Source organism: Salmo salar, chromosome ssa11 (assembly GCF_905237065.1).
Source record: "Salmo salar chromosome ssa11, Ssal_v3.1, whole genome shotgun sequence".
Taxonomy (NCBI): domain Eukaryota; kingdom Metazoa; phylum Chordata; class Actinopteri; order Salmoniformes; family Salmonidae; genus Salmo; species Salmo salar.
In genome coordinates, this window is record NC_059452.1 from 60,721,754 (window position 1) to 60,744,734 (window position 22,981).

A 22,981-nucleotide genomic window follows, 5' to 3' on the forward strand; every position below is an offset into this window, starting at 1 on the left:
AATTTGACCAAAACATAATCATTTCAAACATTGCATACATTTGTATACGATCACATACAGTATATCTCTCTATTATCCATGGGACTACTTTGGAACAGAGTTCCAAAATTAAAATCACTTGGAGTTGATTTACTGGTGTTTTTACAGTCTTTTATGTTCCCCCAAAAAATAAGGAATAAAAATAAACGTTTTGTTGGCTTTTATGAATGAATTTCATACAATTCTACACCATTTACATGACAGAAGGCATTAGCAGAATCTTTAATACCACACAAGCTACTGAAATAAGTGGCTACTCTGACAAACAGAGATCAGTAAAAACGACCTGTTCTTGAATGCAAACAATAGCCCAGGCCAATGAAGAGACACGCAGATGGTTAGGAAGAAATATATATTATAGGCTACAGTAGGCTACTAAATAAACATTCCAGTGGCACTGACTCACCCAATGATGAAGATGAAGCCTAGGCTACTCACCGATGATAGCCGACGCACTCATGCCAATAGCCTATCTCAAACAAGCTACCTAGTTTTGACTTCATTCCAACAAAAAAATGCAATGTGAGTACCTTGAATTAATGTGGAAAACTCATTGGATTTGTCATCAATGTACAGAAATGTTATTTTTTTAACCAGCTTTTAACCTAAATCCAATGACATGGTGACATTTTTTCGTTAACTTCACATTAGTTGACAACTCAAACAAATGTAAATCAAAACTAGACATTGAAATGACATCTGTGGCCAGTGAGTTGTTACTTCTGTTAACACTCATTATCTTCCCTCCTCATGAGGGAGAGAAATTAGTAACGGAATTACAAGGCACAAGGCAATGTTTATTAAACTTACAGAAGGCAAATCATTTCTCCAAAACAAATGTTTGATATTACTTGACAGGGGTCTTAACTTCTGAATACTTTTTCTGGTAGATGTTGTTTAAGTCTCTAGATGAAAATGCCCACACACACACGCATAATGTTATGCAAAATATTCAAAAGATGTCAAAAGTCAGTATCTGTTATCTCAAATAAACTAAGTTCATTAAAAAGATTACTCATGGTATGTTTGTACATGGTATTTGTGTAAATTACTTTTTCTAGACACCCCATGAGGTCTTTCCAACACTCATTATAAAATTACACAACTAATTGCTAACTAATTGGTGGGAACATTTCTCAGGTGCTTTCCAAGTGGAATAGGGGCATAATGCAACAAAAGGTCCCACAGGGATGGCTTGTAAGACAACAAACGCATTCATCACATACGTGACTTGGTGTGGTCTTTTTTTGTAATATGAGTGCACTGTAGATTTACAGTACCAGTCCAAAATGTGGACACACCTACTGAGTCAAGGGTTTTTCTTTATTTGTACTATTTTCTACATTGTAGAATAATAATGAAGACATTAAAACTCCACTTGAAGAATTCCAAGAGTGTGCAAAGCTGTCATCAAGACAAAGGGTGGCTACTTTGAAGAATCGCAAATATAACATATATTTTGATTTGTTTTACACTTTTTTGGTTATTGCATGATTCCATATGTGTTATTTCATAGGTTTGATGTCTTCACTATTATTCTACAATATATTAAATAGTAAAAATAAAGAAAAACCCTTGAATCAGTATGTGTGTCCAAACTTTTGAATGGTAGTGTTAATTTAACACAATCTGAACTATTCTTTCTTGGATGTATGCCAGTTATATGACAAGGGAAAATCTAAGAAAAAAAACACAGATTTGGATCATTTCTTTTCACTCAAGCTGGAAAAAGTTAAGCATTCAGCTGAAAATATTTCCTGTGAGAGTGGAGGCAAGGGTCAGAGAGTGAAAGAAAGAGAAACACACAGAGAGGGGAAAGAACAAGAAAGAAAGGGAGGGAGGTAGAGGAGATTTCAGGCCCGGGGGAGTGACACTGACAATGCACAGGTGTCTCCATGGTAACTTATCCCCTTGACCCAAACATATCACCAAGCACGCTGGGGAACAACAAACATGACCAACTCCAAAACAAATAACAGGTCATTTTTTCCCCTTGTGCACACACTTCTTACAACTTTCAACTTTTTACAACAACCTAATAATAATGTAAGTAAACAATGCCACTGACACGTATTTAACAACTTTTACAGTAAAGTCCAATGTCTCACCAGGGTGACAATTTTCAACCCTGCTGAGAGAGAGAAAAGGTGAGAAAGAGAGAAAGAGCGAGAGAGCCCTTCCCATAGGAACAGCAGGAGAGAGCCAGCTAAAGGGTGACACAGAGTGTGGTGACCTTGGCACAGTAAATGTCAGGAACAAAGTGTGACATAACAGCAGAGCTAACAGCAGAGCCAGGGGCTAACATTAACTCCCCCAATGCTAAATACTGTAACACCCCTCCCCTGCCACTCCAGTGGAAGGTCCCAACTCCACATGGTTTTCGGCCATCCTCAAAACATTAATGAAGGTGCCAGCCAGTGGGTATTGTAGTTTGTTTTGCTTTCTGAATTTGATGATTGGTTCCATGATACCCTTATTATATTGAATCTGGAAACAGTCGAGCGGAACACTGAGACAATCATTCACAATGAAAATATTAATTAAAACAGTTTTTTAAGTTCAATCAGTCCCTCCACTCTGCCCATAGAAGAGAAATAACGTTTCAGACAAGTTTCCTTCATATCCAGATGCCCTGTCCTACTCAATAACTTTAGGCTGAATTCAATCAATTGACACTGTGCTGGATTGGCTACTGACGCACCACCAAGCATCATGTATGCACTATGCATAGGAGAAACAGACAGGGGAATAATGTCATGTTATTATGTGAATCAAAAGTCACGGTACACAGGCAATATTTGCAGTGTACTTTCGGCATAAGATATAAATTATATTCACAAAAGCATTTGACTTTAGTTAAAACACATAAAAAATGACACTGAGCTAGTGTCTTCCTTCTATTGACTGTACTGTTGTGAGAGGCAGAGAACAAGAGAAAGAGAGCAAGAGAGCAGTGACTTGGAAAACAAAAACCTGTCTGACAGTGTCTGCAGTATCAGTTTGCCCATCTCATTATTTCTCGCTCTCTATTTCTCCCTCCATACTTGTCGCTATCCCTCATCTCTGTCCCTGAATACAGACTGGCAATGTTCTGGAACATTCATGACATAACTCCCAGCCTACTCCTTGTACACACACACACACACACACACACACACACACACACACACACACACACACACACACACACACACACACACACACACACACACACACACACACACACACACACACACACACACACACACACACACACACAATGGGACTGCCAGTGCCTGGTACAAGGAGATTGAGCCAATTCTACCACGGGACTATGACAAACAGCAGTGCCCACTGTCTTACTCACACACACAGTTCTGGAAAAAGCCATTGAAGCAGACAAATAAATTGAAATAGACACTGACTCACGAACATGCTCCTCTCAGACTATTAAAAGCAACAGGCTCAAGATAGAAATCGCAATACAAGCCATGGGGCGGCAGGTAGCCTAGTGGTTAGAGCGTTGGGCCAGTAACTGAAAGGTTGCTAGATTGAATCCCCGAGCTGACAAGGTAAAAATCTGTCGTTCTGCCCCTGAACAAGGCAGTTAACCCATTGTTCCTAGGCCGTCATTGTAAATAAGAATTTGTTCTTAACTGACTTGCCTAGTTAAATAAAAAATAATAAAAAGACTTGCATTATTTGAGAAAAACACATTGTGTGGGTCATATTTTCCACCTTCAAATCTTTTCAAATATACACACTTAATCAGATGGTGCAGTGGGCCACACATGCACAACACACATTCAGTCATTGACAACAACTCTGGTTTGGAGGATATAAACATTTACAGCTATACCTATGATAAACAACCAAGTTTGAGAAGTGTGTTTGAGTTCCGAGTTCCTGTGTGCACACAAGGAATATGCATGGCTGTGTTTAACCATGACTGCTGCATATGCATGATAGGTCAATAAAGCTCTGGTCACTGACTCCCCAGTATTCAAACTACAAAACGGATAGACCAGACAAGACGGTGTGCTCCTCTTTCAGAGGACATTGCAGTTCTCTACTGTAACTGTTATTCGCATTATGCCCCGTATTCAAAACCCCAGCCACCACACTGGACTACAACAGGACAGCCAATGGACACATGTCTGTGTGTCAGAGAGCTTAAAAGGTTAGGCTAAACCAGTGGTTCCCAACCAGTAGGATGCCTGGGGGTACTTGGCCTATCCACAGGGGGTACTTGAGAAGACCCATGAAACAATAGGCTTACTGGTAAAATGCACATGAGGGGGAACTTCAGGGGTTCTCTTGGTAGAGTAAAATTCAGTTGGTGGTACAGTAAGAAAAAAGGTTGGGAACCACTGGGCTACACACACTAGGTCGGTAGTAGTGGCATACGGTGAAACAGCTGTCTAGTACTGAGAGTCCACCTGACCTTCGTTACTGTCAACAAATATTTTGTTTTACTTTGCAGAGTCCATAAAGTCAAGGATGTCAATAATGACACTAAGACTTCTACAACTACTAATACATCATACTTTGACTTATGTATCTACTGTATACGTACGTGGTGGTTAGGTGCTTTGACATATTTACAGTTTGCACCCAAACTAGAAATCTGGTTGGTTGGTTTGCAGAGCTGACAATCCAAGAGTAGCAACGTTAGGTCAGAGTCCTTTGATTCAGTGTTGCCTTGTCGACATTACAGCAATGTCTCGTCAAAGTTGCCAACTCAGTCTCTTCCAGAGTTTAGACACAAATCAATGTCTCTTTTTCAATTCAGGCCCTTTCATACAAGCAACATAAGCACGAGAATGAGAGATGTAACAACAACCCTTGTAGCACAGTCCCTGGGGATGACAATAATGTTGGCCAGCACTGTAGAATCTAGCCATTTATCTAATCCACTATTTCAAACCCTACACCCTGACAATATTAAATGAAGTGCTTTGACAACAGAGTTCTCTCCATTAAGCAAGGCAAAGGCCCACCCAGCCAACTATGGCTAATTTACAGTCACGTCAAACAGTGCAGCCAGAATAAAAACAAAGTAGCAGCATTTGCTTAAGCTGTTTTCTACTGACATTTATTTCAATACATCCATAAGGATGAGCTAATGAGGCACAATTTAGCCTGGCATAGAAAATGTGCTCACTCTTCAGGACACTGTTGTTCAGAGGAGCTAGCCAACAACACAGCTAACACAATCACTTCAAACAGAAGCTGGAAAGACTGCAAACTAGCTGTACTTCGTTTCGTTTGACCTTTTTTCAAATGACATTTCTTTGTATATATATCAGTAAAAATGATGCGTTCATTACTATGGGACAACTGAAAATCAAATTTTAATATTGAAACAATGTTGCAAATGTCGGAGAGACAGACAGTAAGGTTTATACAAATCTCTGCTGTTGATAACTAAATGTAAGTCTAAAAGAAATGTGAGATAATTTCTAGATGCTTTTTATAGTGGAGATCAAGTTTATAAATTGCCTGGCTGGGCTGATGAGATAGTGGATTGTGCAGTCAGATGGAACAGAGTAAATATGCATTTTAACGCCATAGATTTAGCTGGTGGTAACTTGTGGAATAGACACCGGCTGGAATGCAGTTTTAATCAGTCAGCATTCAGGATTAGACCCACCCGTTGTATAAATCTGCATAATACCCTGACAGATCTCCCCCTCTCTCTCTCTGCAGAGGCTAACTAGACCCTGGTGTCTTAATCAAAGACAGTAATTCCAGGGAGATAGTGGATGAGATCATTACCCAAAACGTGATGAGAGGGGAAAGGAGAAAAACAACTGTAGCAGAGAACTAGGGCTGTAGCCTAGTGTAAATAGACTAGGGCTAGTCCTGCGCTAACGTGAAGGGTTAGAGTAAGTGGACTAGTGCAGGAATATAGTAAAGGGGTTACGTTAGAGTAAATACAGGGGATGCTACACACTGGTGGGTGGGGGGTGGGGTGCTGCTGATCATTTTTGGTAGACGGTGGGGCAGGGCACCACTTAACAGACCGCTACTATAGATCGATTAACATGTAGGCCACCCTGTCTGGCGGACATACAGCTCTAGGAGGATTACAACTGTTATGAGAAGGACTGTTTTGCTTTGGAGTACTAGAGGCATCCATGGATTTCCACATTTTCCCCATGCCTGAACATATCCCCCATGCTGAGATATAAACATACAATTACAAATGGAGACTCCCAGATGGTGTAAGATGAGTGTAGGAATGCAATTCATTGAAATGAACCAAGCCTATGAAGGATAACTGTCTACAAAAGCACTTGTTTCCACCTTGTCAGTCTACATTTGATATTTAACTCAAAACAATTTATTAGGGAAATAATTGCTTGGAAAGGTCACTGCCACCACCACTGTCTGCCAACTTGGAGCGCTGAGTGTGACAGGGAAACGATAGGAGCACTCACACACAATCACAGCAAGCAATTTGACGCAATACAATTTAAACATCTGTGCCATTTACCTACCTGCAAGTAGGCCTACTTATACATAAATGTCTTGGAAAATCATTGTTGCCAAAATGGATAATATGGAGATATCCCTATATCATTCCATTAAACAAACTGCTAGAATTATTATTTGGTGTCTGGACACAGGAAAATGATTTTTAAAAAACAGGCAGAGTGACAAATCTGCAAAAAGCAACAAATATAATGCACAAAACCTAAACATAAAATTGTTATTACATTTGTTGCAACTTTTGGCAGGGATCCAAGTAGCCAATTCACAGAGTGCAAGATCCTATTATTCTCGAGATCCTATTATTCTCTTAAAGAAACATATATTATGTTTAGAAAACTGACCTTGCTTATAATACCGGTAGGTGTGCTCCACTTGCCATCTGTTGTGTAGGCCTACTCAGGCTAATCCTTCTTGTGGCTACATTGATAAAACTCTTGTGCCAACCTACATTGATCAAATCAAGCTTTCAGGACATTCAGGCAACAGCCTAGCCTGGGTGCCAGCCTGTTCCTGCTTTCTTGCAAACCCCTTACATAATTGTTATGTAAAACAGACTGGTACCCAGGCTAGCAATAGGCTAGCAATAGCCTACCCCATGTAAAAATGCATTGACAGGATCATTGTTTTTACCTGGATGATGAGATGGCAAAGTCCCCACCGTCCAACAATCGGATCTTGCAGAAAAGTACCACATTGACAAACGGCACGGCTGTGAGCTCCTCCAATGTAAAATGGATTTGAAACTTGAACTTCTTCTTTTTCATTAAAAACGCCATTGAGATGGTTGAACTGGTGAACTGAAATATGTCAATAATTGATAGGTTTATGCAGCAGAAATATTCCTAAATTAAACCTTTGGAATTGACCAACAAAAAGGAAATGAAACAAAGTAAAATTTTCGTTTTCAATCAGGAGCTTGGAAGTCCTTGATTTTGTTGGCTCAGTATCTCTGATGACCCAGTGTTGATTCGGACCTGGAGCAGGAAAAAAACTACAATAATAGGTGCTTTATTACGATCATATATGCTGGAGATGATTACAAACACATCTCATACGTTATCCCCAATTTATCTCACATAGGTTATAAGCCTTCCATTAAATATCTATAACAAACTTTATTACGGTATTCAATTTGGCCAACTCTAAAGAAAAGATTTTGAAAGCATACCCTACACAGAATAAATGCTTTGTAAATATTTGGCTTTTCTTTACACCGTGTTGGTTATGGGATTTAGAAATTACAATAAACTACACCATTCCCCAAACAATTTAATACACACATTTATTCGCTAATCGGTGATTTCCAGGAGTCAACATCCGTCAACAATAACAAGGAAAGATAGTTCGTTCGTCCCATGATCAATTCAACTCTTCTGCATACATTTTACCAAGTATTTCTTGTCAACCCTCCACGCAAACACAATCGCATTTCACCCACAGGCCGACATTAATTCACCAAAGTGATACACAACACAAGCACTCGAAGGCAGTGAAATTATGTCAAAGAAGTAGTTTTACCTCATGTTCAACGAAGACAACAGGACATCTCCTCAGGCCAATAAAACGGACATTCATACTTTACTTTGAATCAGGGTGGGCTGGTCTTGTCCCTCCTCTCTTCCAAACAGAGCTGTTAAGCACCGCCTTTGGCTTAGAGAAGCGTGGAGGTTACGTTTTGCATTATGTTTAATAAGTCACCTGACTTGACACAGTCTTTACATATATAAACATCTTAAACATTAGAATCAATGTATTGTATCCAATCAAAAATGATATAAGTTTCTGTTCATTAATACACCTCAATCAACATTTTAGGCTAATTTGATTTAAAAAACGATATAAGAAACTTATTGCGTTCCTCTATAGACCTATTCTCAACATATGACTATTATGTGAAAACATCAACGTAGGTTTATTTGTAGACCTGAGAAATCACTAAAATAAGTAATCTACACGCTGTAATGTCAAATTGTGATTTAAATCTTAACATATACCGCCATCTGCTGGTAATTGTAACATTGACATCGCATCCCCAGATTAGTATTGCATTAAAGCACACATTTTACAGTAAGTGGTATCAGCATGAACTAACTGTATTTTCCCATCAGATCCCCAATTTAAAACACAATTTAAAATACTACAGAGATGAATGGGTCAGATTCAGTCCTACAAATGCAATAACATAAAAATAGAGAAAAGGTTGAAAAAGACTAAAGTAAATACGAATATTTCATGGTATCATTTAAACAAAGTTTATTTTTGTTGCTATGATTTTTTAAATATTTGATATTCCTTGGAAAAATAAATTCTGCACAGATACAAAATCGTGATGCAAATCTGGCCCATTGTCTGTAAAGAAAATGTCTTCCATTCCAATTTCATGTAAGGAATAACAACTGAAATAATACAACAGCCCTGCCTGAGTCAATTTAGCTCTTCTAAGAAGAATATGTTTCTGAAGATTTTTTATATACTCTTTTTAGTAAGTATGGCTATGGTCAATTATACAAATCAATAGTGGAAAATGTGAACTTCATTTTACAACCATTACAGCAACTTATTTCTATCTAGATAGTATGTCTATCTAGAACTACAACCCTAAACCTCTGTACATGCTCATTCTAAGGGAACTCATTACAGTTATCTTTCTCTCAAAGTTCTCATATTTCATACAAGCATGAGCAAGCTCACAAACACATTTCACACACACACACACACACACACACACACACACACACACACACACACACACACACACACACACACTTTATTGTTCATCCTCGGCTGGCTGTAGCAACGGGATCTTGGGCCTCTGTTGCGAGCCCTCTGCAGGAGTCCCCGAGTTGTTGGAGTTGTCAGTCCCGCTCTGCAGGAACTTCCTCAGGTCTTTGAGAGCCGGCCTCATCATCTGAACCAGGGCCAGCAGGGCTGCCTGGGTGCCCTCCATGGCCTGGGCCTGCCTCTCCTGGGCGTAGGCCTGAGCCTCCTGGGATCTACGGATCATCTGAAGTAATTGGTTCTGGCCCTCCAGATGCTGAGCGATCTGCCTCACATGCACATTGGTGACCCGCTGTTCCTGGAGGAGCCGTGCCGAGTTGAGGGCAATGCGGCTCTTCAGCTCCTGGGGCTTGGCCTGGCTGGGCGGTTGGGTCGTCAGCATTTCCACTGGATGCGACTCCATGGCGGTCACCACGGTGGGTGTGGCCTCGGTGGTGGTGCAGTACGCCACCATGCCGCCTTCCTCCAGGGTGTGGTATGTGGTCTCGGCTGGTGGAAAAAAAGACAGCTTGTTAGAAAAGGATTCTTCACTCCTGGTCCCAGAGAGCTACAGGCTGTGTAAGATTTTTCTCCAGCCTAGCACTAACACTTCTGATTCTACAATTAAAATGAAGACCTTGATTAGCTGAATCATATGTGTTTGTGCTGGGCTGTAAGAAAAGCCGGCTCACCTTGTATAGTTCACCTTGCGACTGCCTCCATAACAATTTACAGAACCAGACACTTCAAAACGAATAAACAACTTACCATCTAGGGATTTCGTCTCCTCGCATGACGCTGAAGCTGTCTGAAGGCCTACAAATATCAGAAACAGTATTTTGAATAGGTTAAGCAACGTATTAAAGCAATGCTTTCCCTTTCATTTGGGGTCGCAACCTGAATAAATGGTTATTGTGATATAAATAAATAACGTTATCATCTTCATACTAGTAATGTGGAAAATTGGAGCTTTGAAAAACTGGAATTTGCTGCAGCTCTTCTTGCCAAAGTCATTGCAGCCTGGTTAGAAATGTATGAAAAACGTACTTTCCGTGAGTGTCACGGTGGTGACTGAGCTCATAGTAACAGGTAAAGTTATTTCAGCATTTGAGTCTCCAGCAGGTAAACTGATGATAGTCGCCTCTCCCAAGAGGTTACAAATACGCTGCTGCATAGCAGTGAGGATAACGGGAACCGGAGTGCAGTCGGTAGTGGTCTCCTCAATTGCCGCCCTCGCCTGTGCCACTTTGCGCCTCACCTCGGTCTTCATATCCGACCACTTCTTCTTGACCTCGGCCAATTCTCTTGGGCAGGTTGTTACAGCGTTCACCTTCTTCAGGATTTCTATCCACGCGTTATTCTTTGCAATGTGAGTGACTCCAGCATTGAAGTGGTTAACGAGTATGTGCTTTTGTTTCTCAATTTCCTCCACAATAATTTCGACCTCTCTCTCCGAAAAATTCATTTTTCTCTTTTTGCCATTCGATGCCATATTTGAATAAATTGCTGTTTCTTTTAAATAATTGTGCGTATTGTACGTAAAATAGTAGGATTCACTCAATTAATCTGCGCAACGTAATGTCTTCCAGAATCGGCTTCTTCTTCCTACAAACAACGCTTACGTTCGTTGTGATTAGAACTCCGCACAACCAACCAATGTAGCACTGTGGTTGGTTACATTCCTCCAGTTTTGCCTGCTGCGGTTGGCTAAACCAAATGTCAATTGTTTATCCCAATTAAATTAATTATCTCGCTCCATGTAGTAAAAAACAACAACAAATTGACAAAATGTCAACATTGCATCAATATGAATGTAGGCTGTGTTGTAATGTGGATGTTTTTTCATGAGATTCGTTTTTTAATTTATGGATTCATTTTTAACCGGTTTCGTTCTGGGTTTTACAAATTTACATCAACGATGGTGATTGGCTACTGGACCTATCCATCATGTACATTCCAACACCCTCCCTATTCACTGTTCATTCTTCACTAGTCATTTCCTGGCAGGAACCCTAGGTTGAAAATGCTAACTAGGCAGGAAGAGCCCTTTACGGCACCGGCTTTTTTTGTGGTATCACTTATCAATCCAACTGCCAAGTCAGACGGGAGGAATTCGCCGGTTATAGCCAAGAAAGGGCACTGGACATCTTCAATACCAGTAGAAGGTATCACTGAAGTGACTTTGTGGCACATTACAGCAAAAACTTGTTGAAATGTACAGTATATTGACTAAGTTACATTGTAACGCGGCTCAGCATCCACCTCATCACTTCTCAGCTGGCAGAAGTAGCTACAATAGCTAACGTTAGCTAGCTAGCTATTAAGTAAGCCAACCGAGTTAGCAGAGAATTAAAGAAGTCAGCCGTTATGGGCCAAACCTGGATAACGGTGGAATAAGATAGTTACATTGCAAAGTTTACATTTGACTGTTTTGTCTGCACTACTTTTAGCAGTCCTTCTGAACAATTTAGTTAGAACGCACGTGACGTGGTGGCTAAAATAGACTTGTCCATATTTGGCAGCTAGCCAAGCTACCCCAATTCACATTACATTTAGATATAGTAAAATACCGATATAGATTGTAATAGTTTGATAATATTGGTTCCATCCGTATGATGCACAAGCAAGGGTCGTTCGTGTCCCCCTTGCTCAGTGGGGTCTTCTGTCAATGCCAAGCAGATGAGGCGCACCGGGGTTCTGACCCAGGTGGCGGGGTCGAGTATACTGGGGGTCCATCCTTCCCATTCCCACCTCCAGCTCGGGAGCGGCCGTTGTCAGGGGAGAACACAGGTTCCTGTGATGACTCCTGTGAGCCATCGTATCCATGCGAACTTTGTGGTGGACCCGAGCAGGACCACAGACTGAAAGTGCTGTTTCAAGTCCTGGACGTGAATGGTGATGGGGGCATCTGCGTCAACGACCTGTCCATTGGGCTCAAGAAACTGGGGGTTCATCGCACAGAACTTGAGCTTATGGTAAGTGTGTCGTTTTAATACAGTGCCTTTGGAAAGTATTCAGACCCTTAACATTATTCAGTTTGTTAGTTAGCCTTATTTTAAAATGTATTAAAACATTTTTTAAACCTACATAACATACCTCATAATGAAAGCGAAACATGTTTTGATTTTTTTGCAAGTTTATTATAAATAAGAAACATAAATAGCTTATTTACAGAAGTATTCAGACCATTTGCTATGAGATTCCAAATTGAGCTCAGGTGCATCCTGTTTCCATTGATCATCATTGAGATCCTTGAGTCCACCTGTGGTAAATTCAATTGATTGGACATTATTTGGAAAGGCACACTCCTGTCTAAGGTCCCATAGGTCAAGCCATGAGGTCGAAGGAATTGTCCGTAGAGCTCAGAATTGTGTCGAGGCACAGATCTGGAGAAGGGTACCAAAACATTTCTGCAGCATTGAAGGTCACCAAGAACACAGTGGCCTCCATCATTCTTAAATGGAAGAAGTTTGGAACCACCAAAACTCTTCCGATAGCTGGCCGCCTGGCCAAACGGAACAATCGGGGGAGAAGGGCCTTGGTCAGGGAGGTGACCAAGAACCCGATGGTCACTCTGACAGAGCTCCAGAGTTCTGGCGATGAGAGAACCTTCCAGAAGGACAACCATTTCTGCAGCACGCCACCAATCAGGCCTTTATGGTAGAGTGGCCAGACGAAAGCCACTCCTCAGTAAAAGGCACATGACAGCCCGCTTGGAGTTTGCCAAAAGGCACCTAAGGACTCTCAGACCATGAGAAACAAGATTATCTGGTCTGATGAAACCAATATTGAATTTTTTTGGCCTGAATGCCAAGTGTCACGTCTGGAGGAAACCTGGCACCATCCCTACGGTGAAGCATGGTGGTGGCAGCATAATGCTTTGGGGATGTTCTTCACCGGCAGGGACTGGGAGACTAGTCAGGATCGATGCAAAGATGAACAGAGCAAAGTACAGAGAGATCCTTGATGAAAACCTGCTCCAGAGCCATCAGGACCTCCGACTGAGGCGAAGGTTCACCTTCAAACAGGACAACGACCCTAAGCACACAGCCAAGACAACGCAGGAGTGGCTTCAAGATAAGTCTCTGAATGTCTTTGTGGCCCAACCAGAGCCCAGACTTGAACCCGATATACCATCTCTGGAGAGACCTGCAGCAACGCTCCTCATCCAACCTGACAGAGCTTGAGAGGATCTGCAGAGAGAAATGGGAAAAACTCCCCAAATACAGGTGTGCCAAGCTTGTAGCGTCATACCCAAAAAGACTTGAGGCTGTAATCACTGCCAATGGTGCTTCAACAAATTACTGAGTTAAAGGGTCTGAATACTTATGTAAATGTGATATTTCTGTTTTTTATTGAATACATTAGCAAAAATGTCTAAACCTGTTTTTGCTTTTTCATTATGGGATAGTGTGTTTAGATTGAGGGGGGAAACTATTTTAACCAATTTTAGAATAAGGCTATAATGTAACAAAATGTGGAAAAAGTCAAGGGGTCTGAATACTTTCCGAATGCACTATCTTTCTAAAGATGAATAACTTAAGGAGAAGGTGAAACGCAATAAGTTCAAGCAAGCTAATTAACACTGTGACAGGATTAACTGATTTAATGTTAACTCCCTGTTCAGTGTTTACATAATAATCTATTCTATAAAACTGGGCAAAAGCTAGTAATTAAAGCAGTAGTCACCAACCGTTTCTGAGCCTATCACTTTCGGGTCGTTAAAAACCAAGCCAAGATTTACCACTCAGATTAACTTTTTAAAATATTACCCTAATAAAAACTGTTCTATAGGAATGAGGTTTGTGCAGTAGCCTAATTGCTTGACCTGACAATATTGTTATTCTCAGACCATATTATATTTCAAAACTTAAATAAATCAGTTGTTGTGTTACTAAAGAGGCACAGCTGAGCATAAATACAAATAATTAGCTTTTTTGTTTTACTGGATTTTTCTGATGGTCAGTCTCAGCGAATGGAGGGATAGAGCAGCAGAGGGCCTGTCTCTCACAGTCCCTGCTCTCTCTCCCGTCCTCCAGTAAGACTGACCAGAGAGAGTGGGCACCATTTTGCACCTGATGTCAAAACTCAAGTCGCACTGCATTATTTTTGCCTCATGCACAAATATTCCTTGATATTAAAATAGAAATGATGAGCCGCAAATAATAAAACGCAGGCTTATCAATAGGCTACATTTGGCTGCTCATTCCTTGCAGCTGCAGTGTGTTGGTTGGTTATAGAGAGAAGCATGTTTTATGGTTCGTGAAAGTGTTAACAGTGCTGAATAAAAATTTCAACATGAACTCAGTCATAAAAACAGCAGCTCTTTGCTGCATTCTATGACAGTCTCTCTGGTCATGGTTTTAAAAGTTATGAATAGTATCTAACTCGCGTAGTATCTAACTTTGATGTGGGGTCGTGGAAGCTGCAGGCACAGTGATTTGAGCTATCCAATTAGCTTCTCAAAGTAATGTTTTCTTCACCTCAAACATCAAGCAAACAAACTGTTTTTACATCCATTGAAAATGACAATAGTACCTCAATGTATTTTAAGTCTTTCCAGCTCTCGCCCTTTCGATGACCACTCAGCTTGAAATGGGGAAAACTGTCATGCTCTGATCCAGTGGAAACATCATAAAATAGGCCTACCAGATTACTTCTTTATCCCTTGACACCAAATAGCCTATAGCTGTGTCTGACTGGAGCTCACTGGCAGGGAAACTCTGAGGGCCCAGAATATTTTATCCAATTACAATGTTGCAAGTTTGCTAGGGCAAGCTTCAGCTGGACCAAGTTGACACAATGTTTCAAGTTCTTTGCAGACAGGCCATACATAGACTGATTTATTGGATATTTATTTTTCTCAGGATATTTTATACCTGCTAATGTTATTTGTGGGCTTTATGTAGGTTATTTTTACATAGTCAGCAATGGCAATAGTAACTTTTTAGGTTTAGCATTTTCATTTAGATTTGGATAGAATTTTGATTAACCACATGACAATAGCTGTGTTCGAATACCCATACTAACATATACTGTATACTACAGTACATGCTTAATGAGTATACAGTACCATTGAAAAGTTTGGACACCTACTCATTCAAGGGTTTTTCTTTTCTTTTTTACTTTTTTATACATTGTGGAATAATAGTGGAGACATCAAAACTATGAAATAACACATGGAATCATGTAGTAACCAAAAAAGTGTTAAACAAATCAAAATATTTTAGATTCTTCAAATTAGCCACCCTTTACCTTGATGACAGCTTTGCATACTCTTGGCATTCTCTCAACCAGCTTCACCTGGAATGCTTTTCCAACAGTCTTGAAGGAGTTCCCACATATGCTGAGCACTTGTTGGCTGCTTTTCCTTCACTCTGCGGTTCAACTCGTCCCAAACCATCTCAATTGGGTTGAAGTCGGGTGATTGTGGAGGCCAGGTCATCTGATGCAGCACTCCATCACTCTCCTTCTTCGTCAAATAGCCCTTACACAGCTTGGAGGTGTTTTGGGTCATTGTCCTGTTGAAATGATAGTCCCACTAAGCACAAACCAGATGGGGTGGTGTATCGCTGCAGAATGCTGTGGTAGCCATGCTGATTAAGTGTGCCTTAAATTCTAAATAGTTCACTGACAGTGTCACCAGAAAAGCACCATCACACCACCACCTACCTCCATGCTTCACGGTGGGAATCACACATACAGAGATAATCTTTTCACCTTCTCTGCGTCTCACAAAGACACAGCAGTTGTAACCAAAAGTCTCAAATTTGGACTCATCAAACCAAATTACAGATTTCCACCGGTCTAAAGTCCATTGCTCGTGTTTCTTGGACCAAGCAAGTCTCTTCTTCTTATTGTTGTCCTTTTAGTAGTGTTTTTTGGTTTTTTTTGCAGTAATTCGACCATGAAGGCCTGATTCACGCAGTCTCCTCTGAACAGTTGATGTTGAGATGTCTGTTACTTGAACTCTGAATCATTTATTTGGGCTGCAATTTCTGAGGCTGGTAACTCTAATGAACTTATCCTCTGCAGCAGAGGTAACTCTGGGTCTTCCTTTCCCGTGGCGGTCCTCATGAGAGCTAGTTTCATCATAGTGCTTGATGGTTTTTGCGACTGCACTTGAAACTTACAAAGTTCTTAATGTTTCGTATTGACTGAGCTTCATGTCTTACAGTAATGATGGACTGTCGTTTCTCTTTGCTTATTTGAGCTGTTCTTGCCATAATATGGACTTGGTATTTTACCAAATAGGTCTATCTTCTATATACCACCCCTACCTTGTCACAACACAACTGATTAGCTCAAACGCATCAAGGAAAGAAATTCCACAAATTAACAGGCACACCTGTTCATTGAAATGCATTCCAGGTGACTACCACAGGAAGCTGGTTGAGAGAATGCCAAGAGTGTGCAAAGCTGTCATCAAGGCAAAGGATGGCTACTTCGAAGAATCTCAAATATAAAATATATTTAGATTTTACACTTGGTTACTACATGATTCCATGTGTGTTATTTCATAGTTTTTATGTCTTCACTATTTATTCTACAATGTAGAAAATAGTTCAAATAAGAAAAACCCTGGAATGGGTATGTGTCCAAGCTTTTGACTGGTACTATATACTTAGTTGATTTTAGTATACTGTAAACAAATGGTATTGTTTCAGTTGAGCGTACTAGAGCATCGCCTGTCTACTGGAAGTTGATGCTGTTGCTATGGATCCTTTTGCTAGCTTGTTAGCGTAACAAATGACTAGCTAAACATTTTACGATTTCGGGTGTGTTTGTAAATTCAATCTGGAGTGAGAGTGAGATCTGGGCGTTCCTAAATCCAGAGCGTTGTCAGATTGTCCATTCGTAAATTCAGTGTTTCCCTCTCGTAGCGTTCAAAGGGCACACTGGACGCTCTGGTCGAGGAGTAGGGCTGATCCGAGCGTTCAACAGCAGTCAAGCACCCAAGCTAACTGGCTAATGTTGGCTAGCTACTGCCAGACACAAATGAGAGAACAACTCTCTCTGACCATTTCACTTTCCCTAGCAGAGCTGGTTATCCAGAGCGTTGGTGACTGTGCTGCTGGCAACAATTTAATTACTCTTTTTTTTTTTTTTTTTTTTGCAGACCTTTTCTGATACCAGCCATATTCAACAGGTGTTGAGCATTCATAAATTCATCCATTATTCTGCCCGAGAGTGCTCTGAAATCCGAGTTGATAGCCAGAATGAACAATGTCCATTTGAAACACACAATGACGATACCACTTAGCTAAGAATGATGTGAATATTCAAGTCACTTAACGTTGGTTATATAGCATAGTTAATAATACTGCCTGGCAAGTTCGACGTATTAGTAGCCAACTAACGTTAGGTAACTAGCTAACACACCGGTACATACTGCTGTAATGCTATGCGGTTTGTAAGGATAGCGTAGCTAGAAAATTGTCCGCCAAAATAAAGTGTAAAGTAACTTATGAAAAGTCATTACATTGCTCAACATTTTCCTAACATTTGTCATAATTAGTTAAAGCAATGAATTTGTATCCGCTCTTGTTGGACTTTGGCTACATATTTTCCGCCATTTTCTTCAAAACTGAAAACGCTGTGAAGCCACGCCCATTTTCTGAAGAATTGCATTATGGGCCCTAAAAGCATGGAAATAGTGCCCACTGCATGTATACTTCGTATTTTGCCGGATTTAGTACGACATCCGGGAACTTTTGGCATACTAACTTTATCCATACTATGACCAATAAGCATACTATATACTCAATTCACATCACAAATAGTACGGTTAGTAGGAGTATTCGAACACAGCTAATGTTTTTGAGATAATTTATAATAACTAAATGAAACTGTTCCACAAAAATGTACACATGAAAACAATAACTGGCCACAATCAACAGCAACTCTATGCGAAGGGGATGTCGTGCTGCATGAGACAAATGGTCACACCAGATATTGACTGGTTTTCTGATCGATGCCCCTACCTTTTTGTTTCATGTTCTAGTATCAAAAAACGTTTTGGTATACCGTGCAACACTACCAGTGTCTAGTTGCATCTTTAGATTCCATAGTTACCACAGCTGAGAAGCACATCAAAAGCAGCTAAAAGTCCTCTGGTAAAAATAACAAAAACTCTATCCAGCAGTTGGAGCAACCATTCTGAAACAATGTACAGAGAACTGCACACATGGAAAACACAATGGTCCTTGGCTCCAGGCGATGAGATGATCTGGGAAGATCTAAGCTGGTTTCTCAAATCAAAACAACTAGCTAGTTGATTGGAGAAGTAGTCAAATATCCAAACCAATTCAATGTTGATAACCAACATTTCTGTATTCAAAACTTGAATAGCTATCAATATATATATATTTATTTATTTATTTATTTATTTTAAGGTTGATTTGAAAAACAACGCACATAAACACAAATAATTATTGAGAAATTAAAGGAGTAAACTACCAAGGCTGCCACTAGGTGCAACATCAACCATGGATGTTGGGGTGGTGCTGACGATGATGAATATGAGGTTGACAAATTGTGAAATTTCTTAGTCGTCTGGTGGTCAAAGCAAGAGTGTGAAAAGTCTGGACAACCTCTCCCTGCTCTTACGGACTCCTACCCATGAGCCCCCTCTCTTTCCAGTTACTGTAACCAGCATCCTCACCCACTGAGCACCAACCGACACCGGACGTCCATGGACGTTGAAAGGTAGTTGAAATTAGGTCAATCCGCCCTGGCCTTGATTTCAACATCCACAGGTGTAGTTTTTTTGGTCCAGTCCGGACCAGCCCTGATTTCAATGTCCACAGATTTCTGGACCCTACTTCATTTGGCCCAAACATAGACCTCCATGACTGGTTCAGACTTGGTCCGATCTAGACGAGACCAAATCTGAACTGATCATAGACGTCTGTTTCACACGTTTGTACAGTAAAGAAAAGTATAGTTCACTACGTTAGTCTTGTGGAGTAGAGTTCAGTAGAGCACACAAGTTAAGTACTGTAATTTCCGGACTATTGAGCGCACCTGAATATAAGCCGCACCCACTGAATTTTTTTTAAAGTATTATTTTAAACATAAATAAACCGCACATGTCTATAAGCCGCAGGTGCCTACCGGTACATTGAAACAAATGAACTTTACACAGGCTTTAACGAAACACGGCTTGAAAGCTGCATCATATGCATTTCTCCGTGTCTTTGCCATGATGAGGGTGACAAAATGACTACCGTAATCAGAATGATGGGAAGTTTGAGCGCGCTCGATTTAATCTAAACAGTAAACAAAAAAGTTGTTTGACCTTAACCCGTTCGGCAATTTCATTGGTCTAATGAAAGCTTCATGCTGGCAAAAAACTGAGCACGTCACAGAATGTGTTTTTTGGAAGAAAGCGGGAAAAATTCATATATTAGCTGCGTCATTGTTTAAGCCGTGAGGTTCAAAACATGGGAAAAAAGTTGCGGCTTATCGTCCGGAAATTACGGTACACTATAATGTACTATACTTTATTGTACTGAACTATACTCTACTTGACTATACTCTACTGTGCTGTGCTTTGATGTCCAAACTTGTGAAACATTGATGTCTATGATTGGTTCAGATAGGCTACCAAGTTTGGTGGCGGAGCTCATTAAAAGAACAGCCAGTGTGTAGAATAATATGCCCAGGAGGATATTGCATATTTCTACCTTTTTGTGTACCTATTTAGGGCACATCACCATAAAGAGAGTGACATTCATATCCATAATAATGCTTTTCTGTGTAGTACAGATCATGGACCCATGATGAAATTATTTTACAACAATCATGTTACTGGTGTAAATCCACTTCACTTGCTGTAGTTCAATAACCAAAATATATTTTCTCAAACTCTGTGTTATATCAAAGCTGACACCCCATTCCTTCAGCAGACATCTTTGAATCTAGATTCTGAGCAGATATTTAAGAGTTTTTAGAAAATGTGGTCCCTTAAAAATATATAAGATTTACCGAACTTTGCATTTGCACAGTTCTTCCAGTAAATGCTTTTGTAAAATGTTCAGTGTAAATTGTTGAAAGTAGTCCTTAGAGTTGCATAGAGTTGTATGGTTTGTTAAACTTTTTAAGTCAGTGGTTTTTGTTTGGAATACATTTTAAGTATGAAATCAGTCAGCACTATTCTTTTACAGTGGAATTGGCCAGTAACACCATCTGAATTATCAAGGTTTCATACAACACCGCTCTTTGAACACCCCTCTTTAAATTAGGCTACTCTTATTTTCCAACCACATTCACTTATTTGAACCGAAATTATTATACCCAGGTTGTTTAATTTCTTATTTTTTTAATTTCAGTTAGAGGATTCACTTTTTTCATTTGGCGTTTGCGTCTGTCTGCTGATTTGGGTTTATGGCAAACCAACATCCATTGTTGTGTGATGGCCTAAGCTACTAACACAAGACAATTGTATTTCTTCAAGAATGTCAGCTTTGCCAGGGTTTAATTTAAGATAAAGATAATACCTTTTTAAATTGCCATCCAAAAATATATTTGTCCTCCTACACATTTCTGGCCATGAAGTAATAGTTACAGAACTAGGGAGTTGACACTGACAGCCAGTCATGACTCATGTCCATCAGATCTGGTGCTGGGATGGCGACTGGGGCAGGCAAAGGGCGCTGATATGGTAGAAACAAGTCAGGTGCTAGGAGACCATCTCACAGGAGAAGCAGAGGATAGGAAATACGAGAGGAAGATAAACAGGAGGTTACAAGGGGTTCCCTAGAGGGAATATGGGGAAAATTGGAGATAATTAAAGATTGTTGGACAAGGAAGGAGTGGTTCTCACAGCAGTGAGGAGACAACTACTCATACAACAAGTTACAAACAAAATTCAAGTATTCTAGTGAAGTCCAACAGGCAAATCAAATTGTATTAGTCACATGCACCGAATACAACAGGTGTAGACCTTACAATGAAATGCTTCCTTACGAGCCTCTAACCGACAGTGCCGTTAAAAGAAAATATGGATAAGAGATAAAAGTAACAAGTAATTAAAGAGAAGCAGTAAAAAATAACAATATATTCAGAGGGGTGTCCGTACAGAGTCAATGCGCGGGAGCACCGGTTAGTTGAGGTAGTATGTACATGTAGGTTGAGTTAATTAAAGTGACTATGCATAGATGACAACAGAGAGTGGCAGTGGTGAATATTCTGGGTAGCCATTTGACTAGAAGTTCAAGAGTCTTGTGGCTTGGGGGTAGAAGCTGTTTAGAAGCCTCTTGGACCTAGACTTGGCGCTCCGGTACCGCTTGCCGTGTAGTAGCAGAGAGAACAGTCTATGACTTGGGTGGCTGGAGTCTTTGACAATTTTCAGGGCCTTCCTCTGACACCGCCTGGTATAGAGGTCCTGGATGGCAGGAAGGTTGGCCCCAGGGATGTACTGGGCCGTTTGCGCTACCCTCTGTAGTGCCTTGCGGTCGGAGGCTGAGCAGTTGCCATACCAGGCAGTGATGCAACCAGTCAGGATGCTCTCGATGTTGCAGCTGTAGAACCTTTTGAGGATCTAAGGACCCATGCCAAATCTTTTCAGTCTCCTGAGGGGGAATAGGTTTTGTCATGCCCGCTTCACGACTGTCATGGTGTGCTTGGACCATGATAGTTTGTTGATGTGGACACCAAGGAACTCTCAACCTGCTCCACTGCAGCCCCGTCGATGAGAATGGGGGCGTGCTCGGTCCTCTTTTTCATCTCCTTTTTCTTGATCACATTGAGGGAGAGGTTGTTGTCCTGGCACCACATGGCCAGGTCTCTGACCTCCTCCCTATAGGCTGTCTCATCGTTGTCTGTGATCAGGCCTACCACTGTTGTCATCGGCAAATGTAATGATGGTGTTGGAGTCATGCCTGGCCGTGCAGTCATGAGTGAACAGGGAGTACAGGACGCACCCCTGAGGGGCCCCTGTGTTGAGGATCAGCGTGGCGGATGTGTTGTTACCTACCCTTACCACCTGGGGGTGGCCCGTCAGGAAGTCCAGGATCCAGTTGCAGAGGGAGGTGTTGAGTCCCAGGGTCCTTAGCTTATTGATGAGCTTTGAGGGCACTATGGTGTTGAACGCTGAGCTGTAGTCAATGAATATCATTCTCACATAGGTGTTCCTTTTGTCCAGGTGGGAAAGGGCAGTGTGGAGTGCAATAGAGACTGCATCATCTGTGGATCTGTTGGGGCGGTATGCAAATTGGATTGGGTCTAGGGTTTCTGAGATGTTGATGTGAGCCATGACCAGCCTTTCAAAGCACTTCATGGCTGCAGACGTGAGCGCTACGGGTCGGTAGTCATTTAGGCAGGTTACCTTAGTGTTCTTGGGCACTGGCACTATGGTGGTCTGCTTGAAACATGTTGGTATTACAGACTCGGACAGGGAGAGGTTGACAATGTCAGTGAAGACACTTGCTAGTTGGTCAGCGCATGCTTGCAGTACACATCCTGGTAATCCATCTGGCCCTGCGGCCTTGTGGATTTTGACCTGTCTAAAGGTCTTACTCGCATTGGCTTTGGAGAGCGTGATCACACAGTCACCCGGTACAGGTGGTGCTCTCATGCATGTTTCAGTGTTATTTGCCTCGACGCGAGCATAGAAGTAGTTTAGCTCCTCTGGTAGGCTCGTGTCACTGGGCAGCTCTCGGCTGTGCTTCCCTTTGTAGTCTGTAATGGTTTGCAGGCCCTGCCA

At 41.0% G+C, this 22,981-nt stretch overlaps 3 protein-coding genes across 6 annotated transcripts in view; 1 reads left to right on the forward strand and 2 right to left on the reverse strand.

Annotated features, from left to right (window-relative positions):
* LOC106562839 (protein FAM102A) overlaps positions 1–8,181 on the reverse strand; it is an 82,627-nt gene extending 74,446 nt beyond the window's left edge. Inside the window, exons 1-2 of one of the 4 annotated variants that reach the window (XM_014127881.2) lie at positions 8,035–8,181; positions 7,147–7,507 (exon numbers count right to left, since the gene is read on the reverse strand). In XM_014127881.2, the coding sequence (XP_013983356.2) occupies positions 7,147–7,292 (146 nt within the window). In that variant the 5' untranslated portion in view covers positions 7,293–7,507; positions 8,035–8,181. Of the gene's footprint in view, positions 1–6,857; positions 7,070–7,146; positions 7,508–8,034 lie in introns of those variants that run through there. The other 3 variants (XM_014127880.2, XM_045689817.1, XM_045689816.1) reach the window with 3 other exon arrangements.
* Positions 8,182–8,737: 556 nt separating this feature from the next.
* LOC106562838 (nuclear apoptosis-inducing factor 1-like) lies at positions 8,738–11,111 on the reverse strand. The gene is made up of 3 exons (XM_014127879.2): positions 10,321–11,111; positions 10,042–10,089; positions 8,738–9,783 (listed from the first exon to the last, which is right to left on the reverse strand). The coding sequence occupies exons 1-3, from the start codon at positions 10,763–10,765 to the stop codon at positions 9,284–9,286; spliced, it is 993 nt and encodes a 330-aa protein (XP_013983354.1). The 5' UTR covers positions 10,766–11,111; the 3' UTR covers positions 8,738–9,283.
* Positions 11,112–11,279: 168 nt separating this feature from the next.
* The window catches only part of LOC106562837 (calcium-binding mitochondrial carrier protein SCaMC-2), a 56,415-nt gene continuing 44,713 nt past the window's right edge, over positions 11,280–22,981 (forward strand). The window contains exon 1 of the mRNA XM_014127878.2: positions 11,280–12,248. Coding sequence (XP_013983353.1) covers positions 11,886–12,248 — 363 coding nt within the window. The 5' untranslated portion in view covers positions 11,280–11,885. The remainder of the gene's footprint in view (positions 12,249–22,981) is intronic.

Coding starts and splice junctions, on each gene's coding strand:
- LOC106562838 (XM_014127879.2), bottom strand. CDS start 10,765: ATGGCATCGAATGGCAAAAAGAGAAAAATGAATTTTTCGGAGAGAGAG. Junction 10,090..10,320: donor CACCGTGACACTCACGGAAA/GTACGTTTTTCA, acceptor TGATATTTGTAG/GCCTTCAGACAGCTTCAGCG. Junction 9,784..10,041: donor GGAGACGAAATCCCTAGATG/GTAAGTTGTTTA, acceptor TTTTTCCACCAG/CCGAGACCACATACCACACC.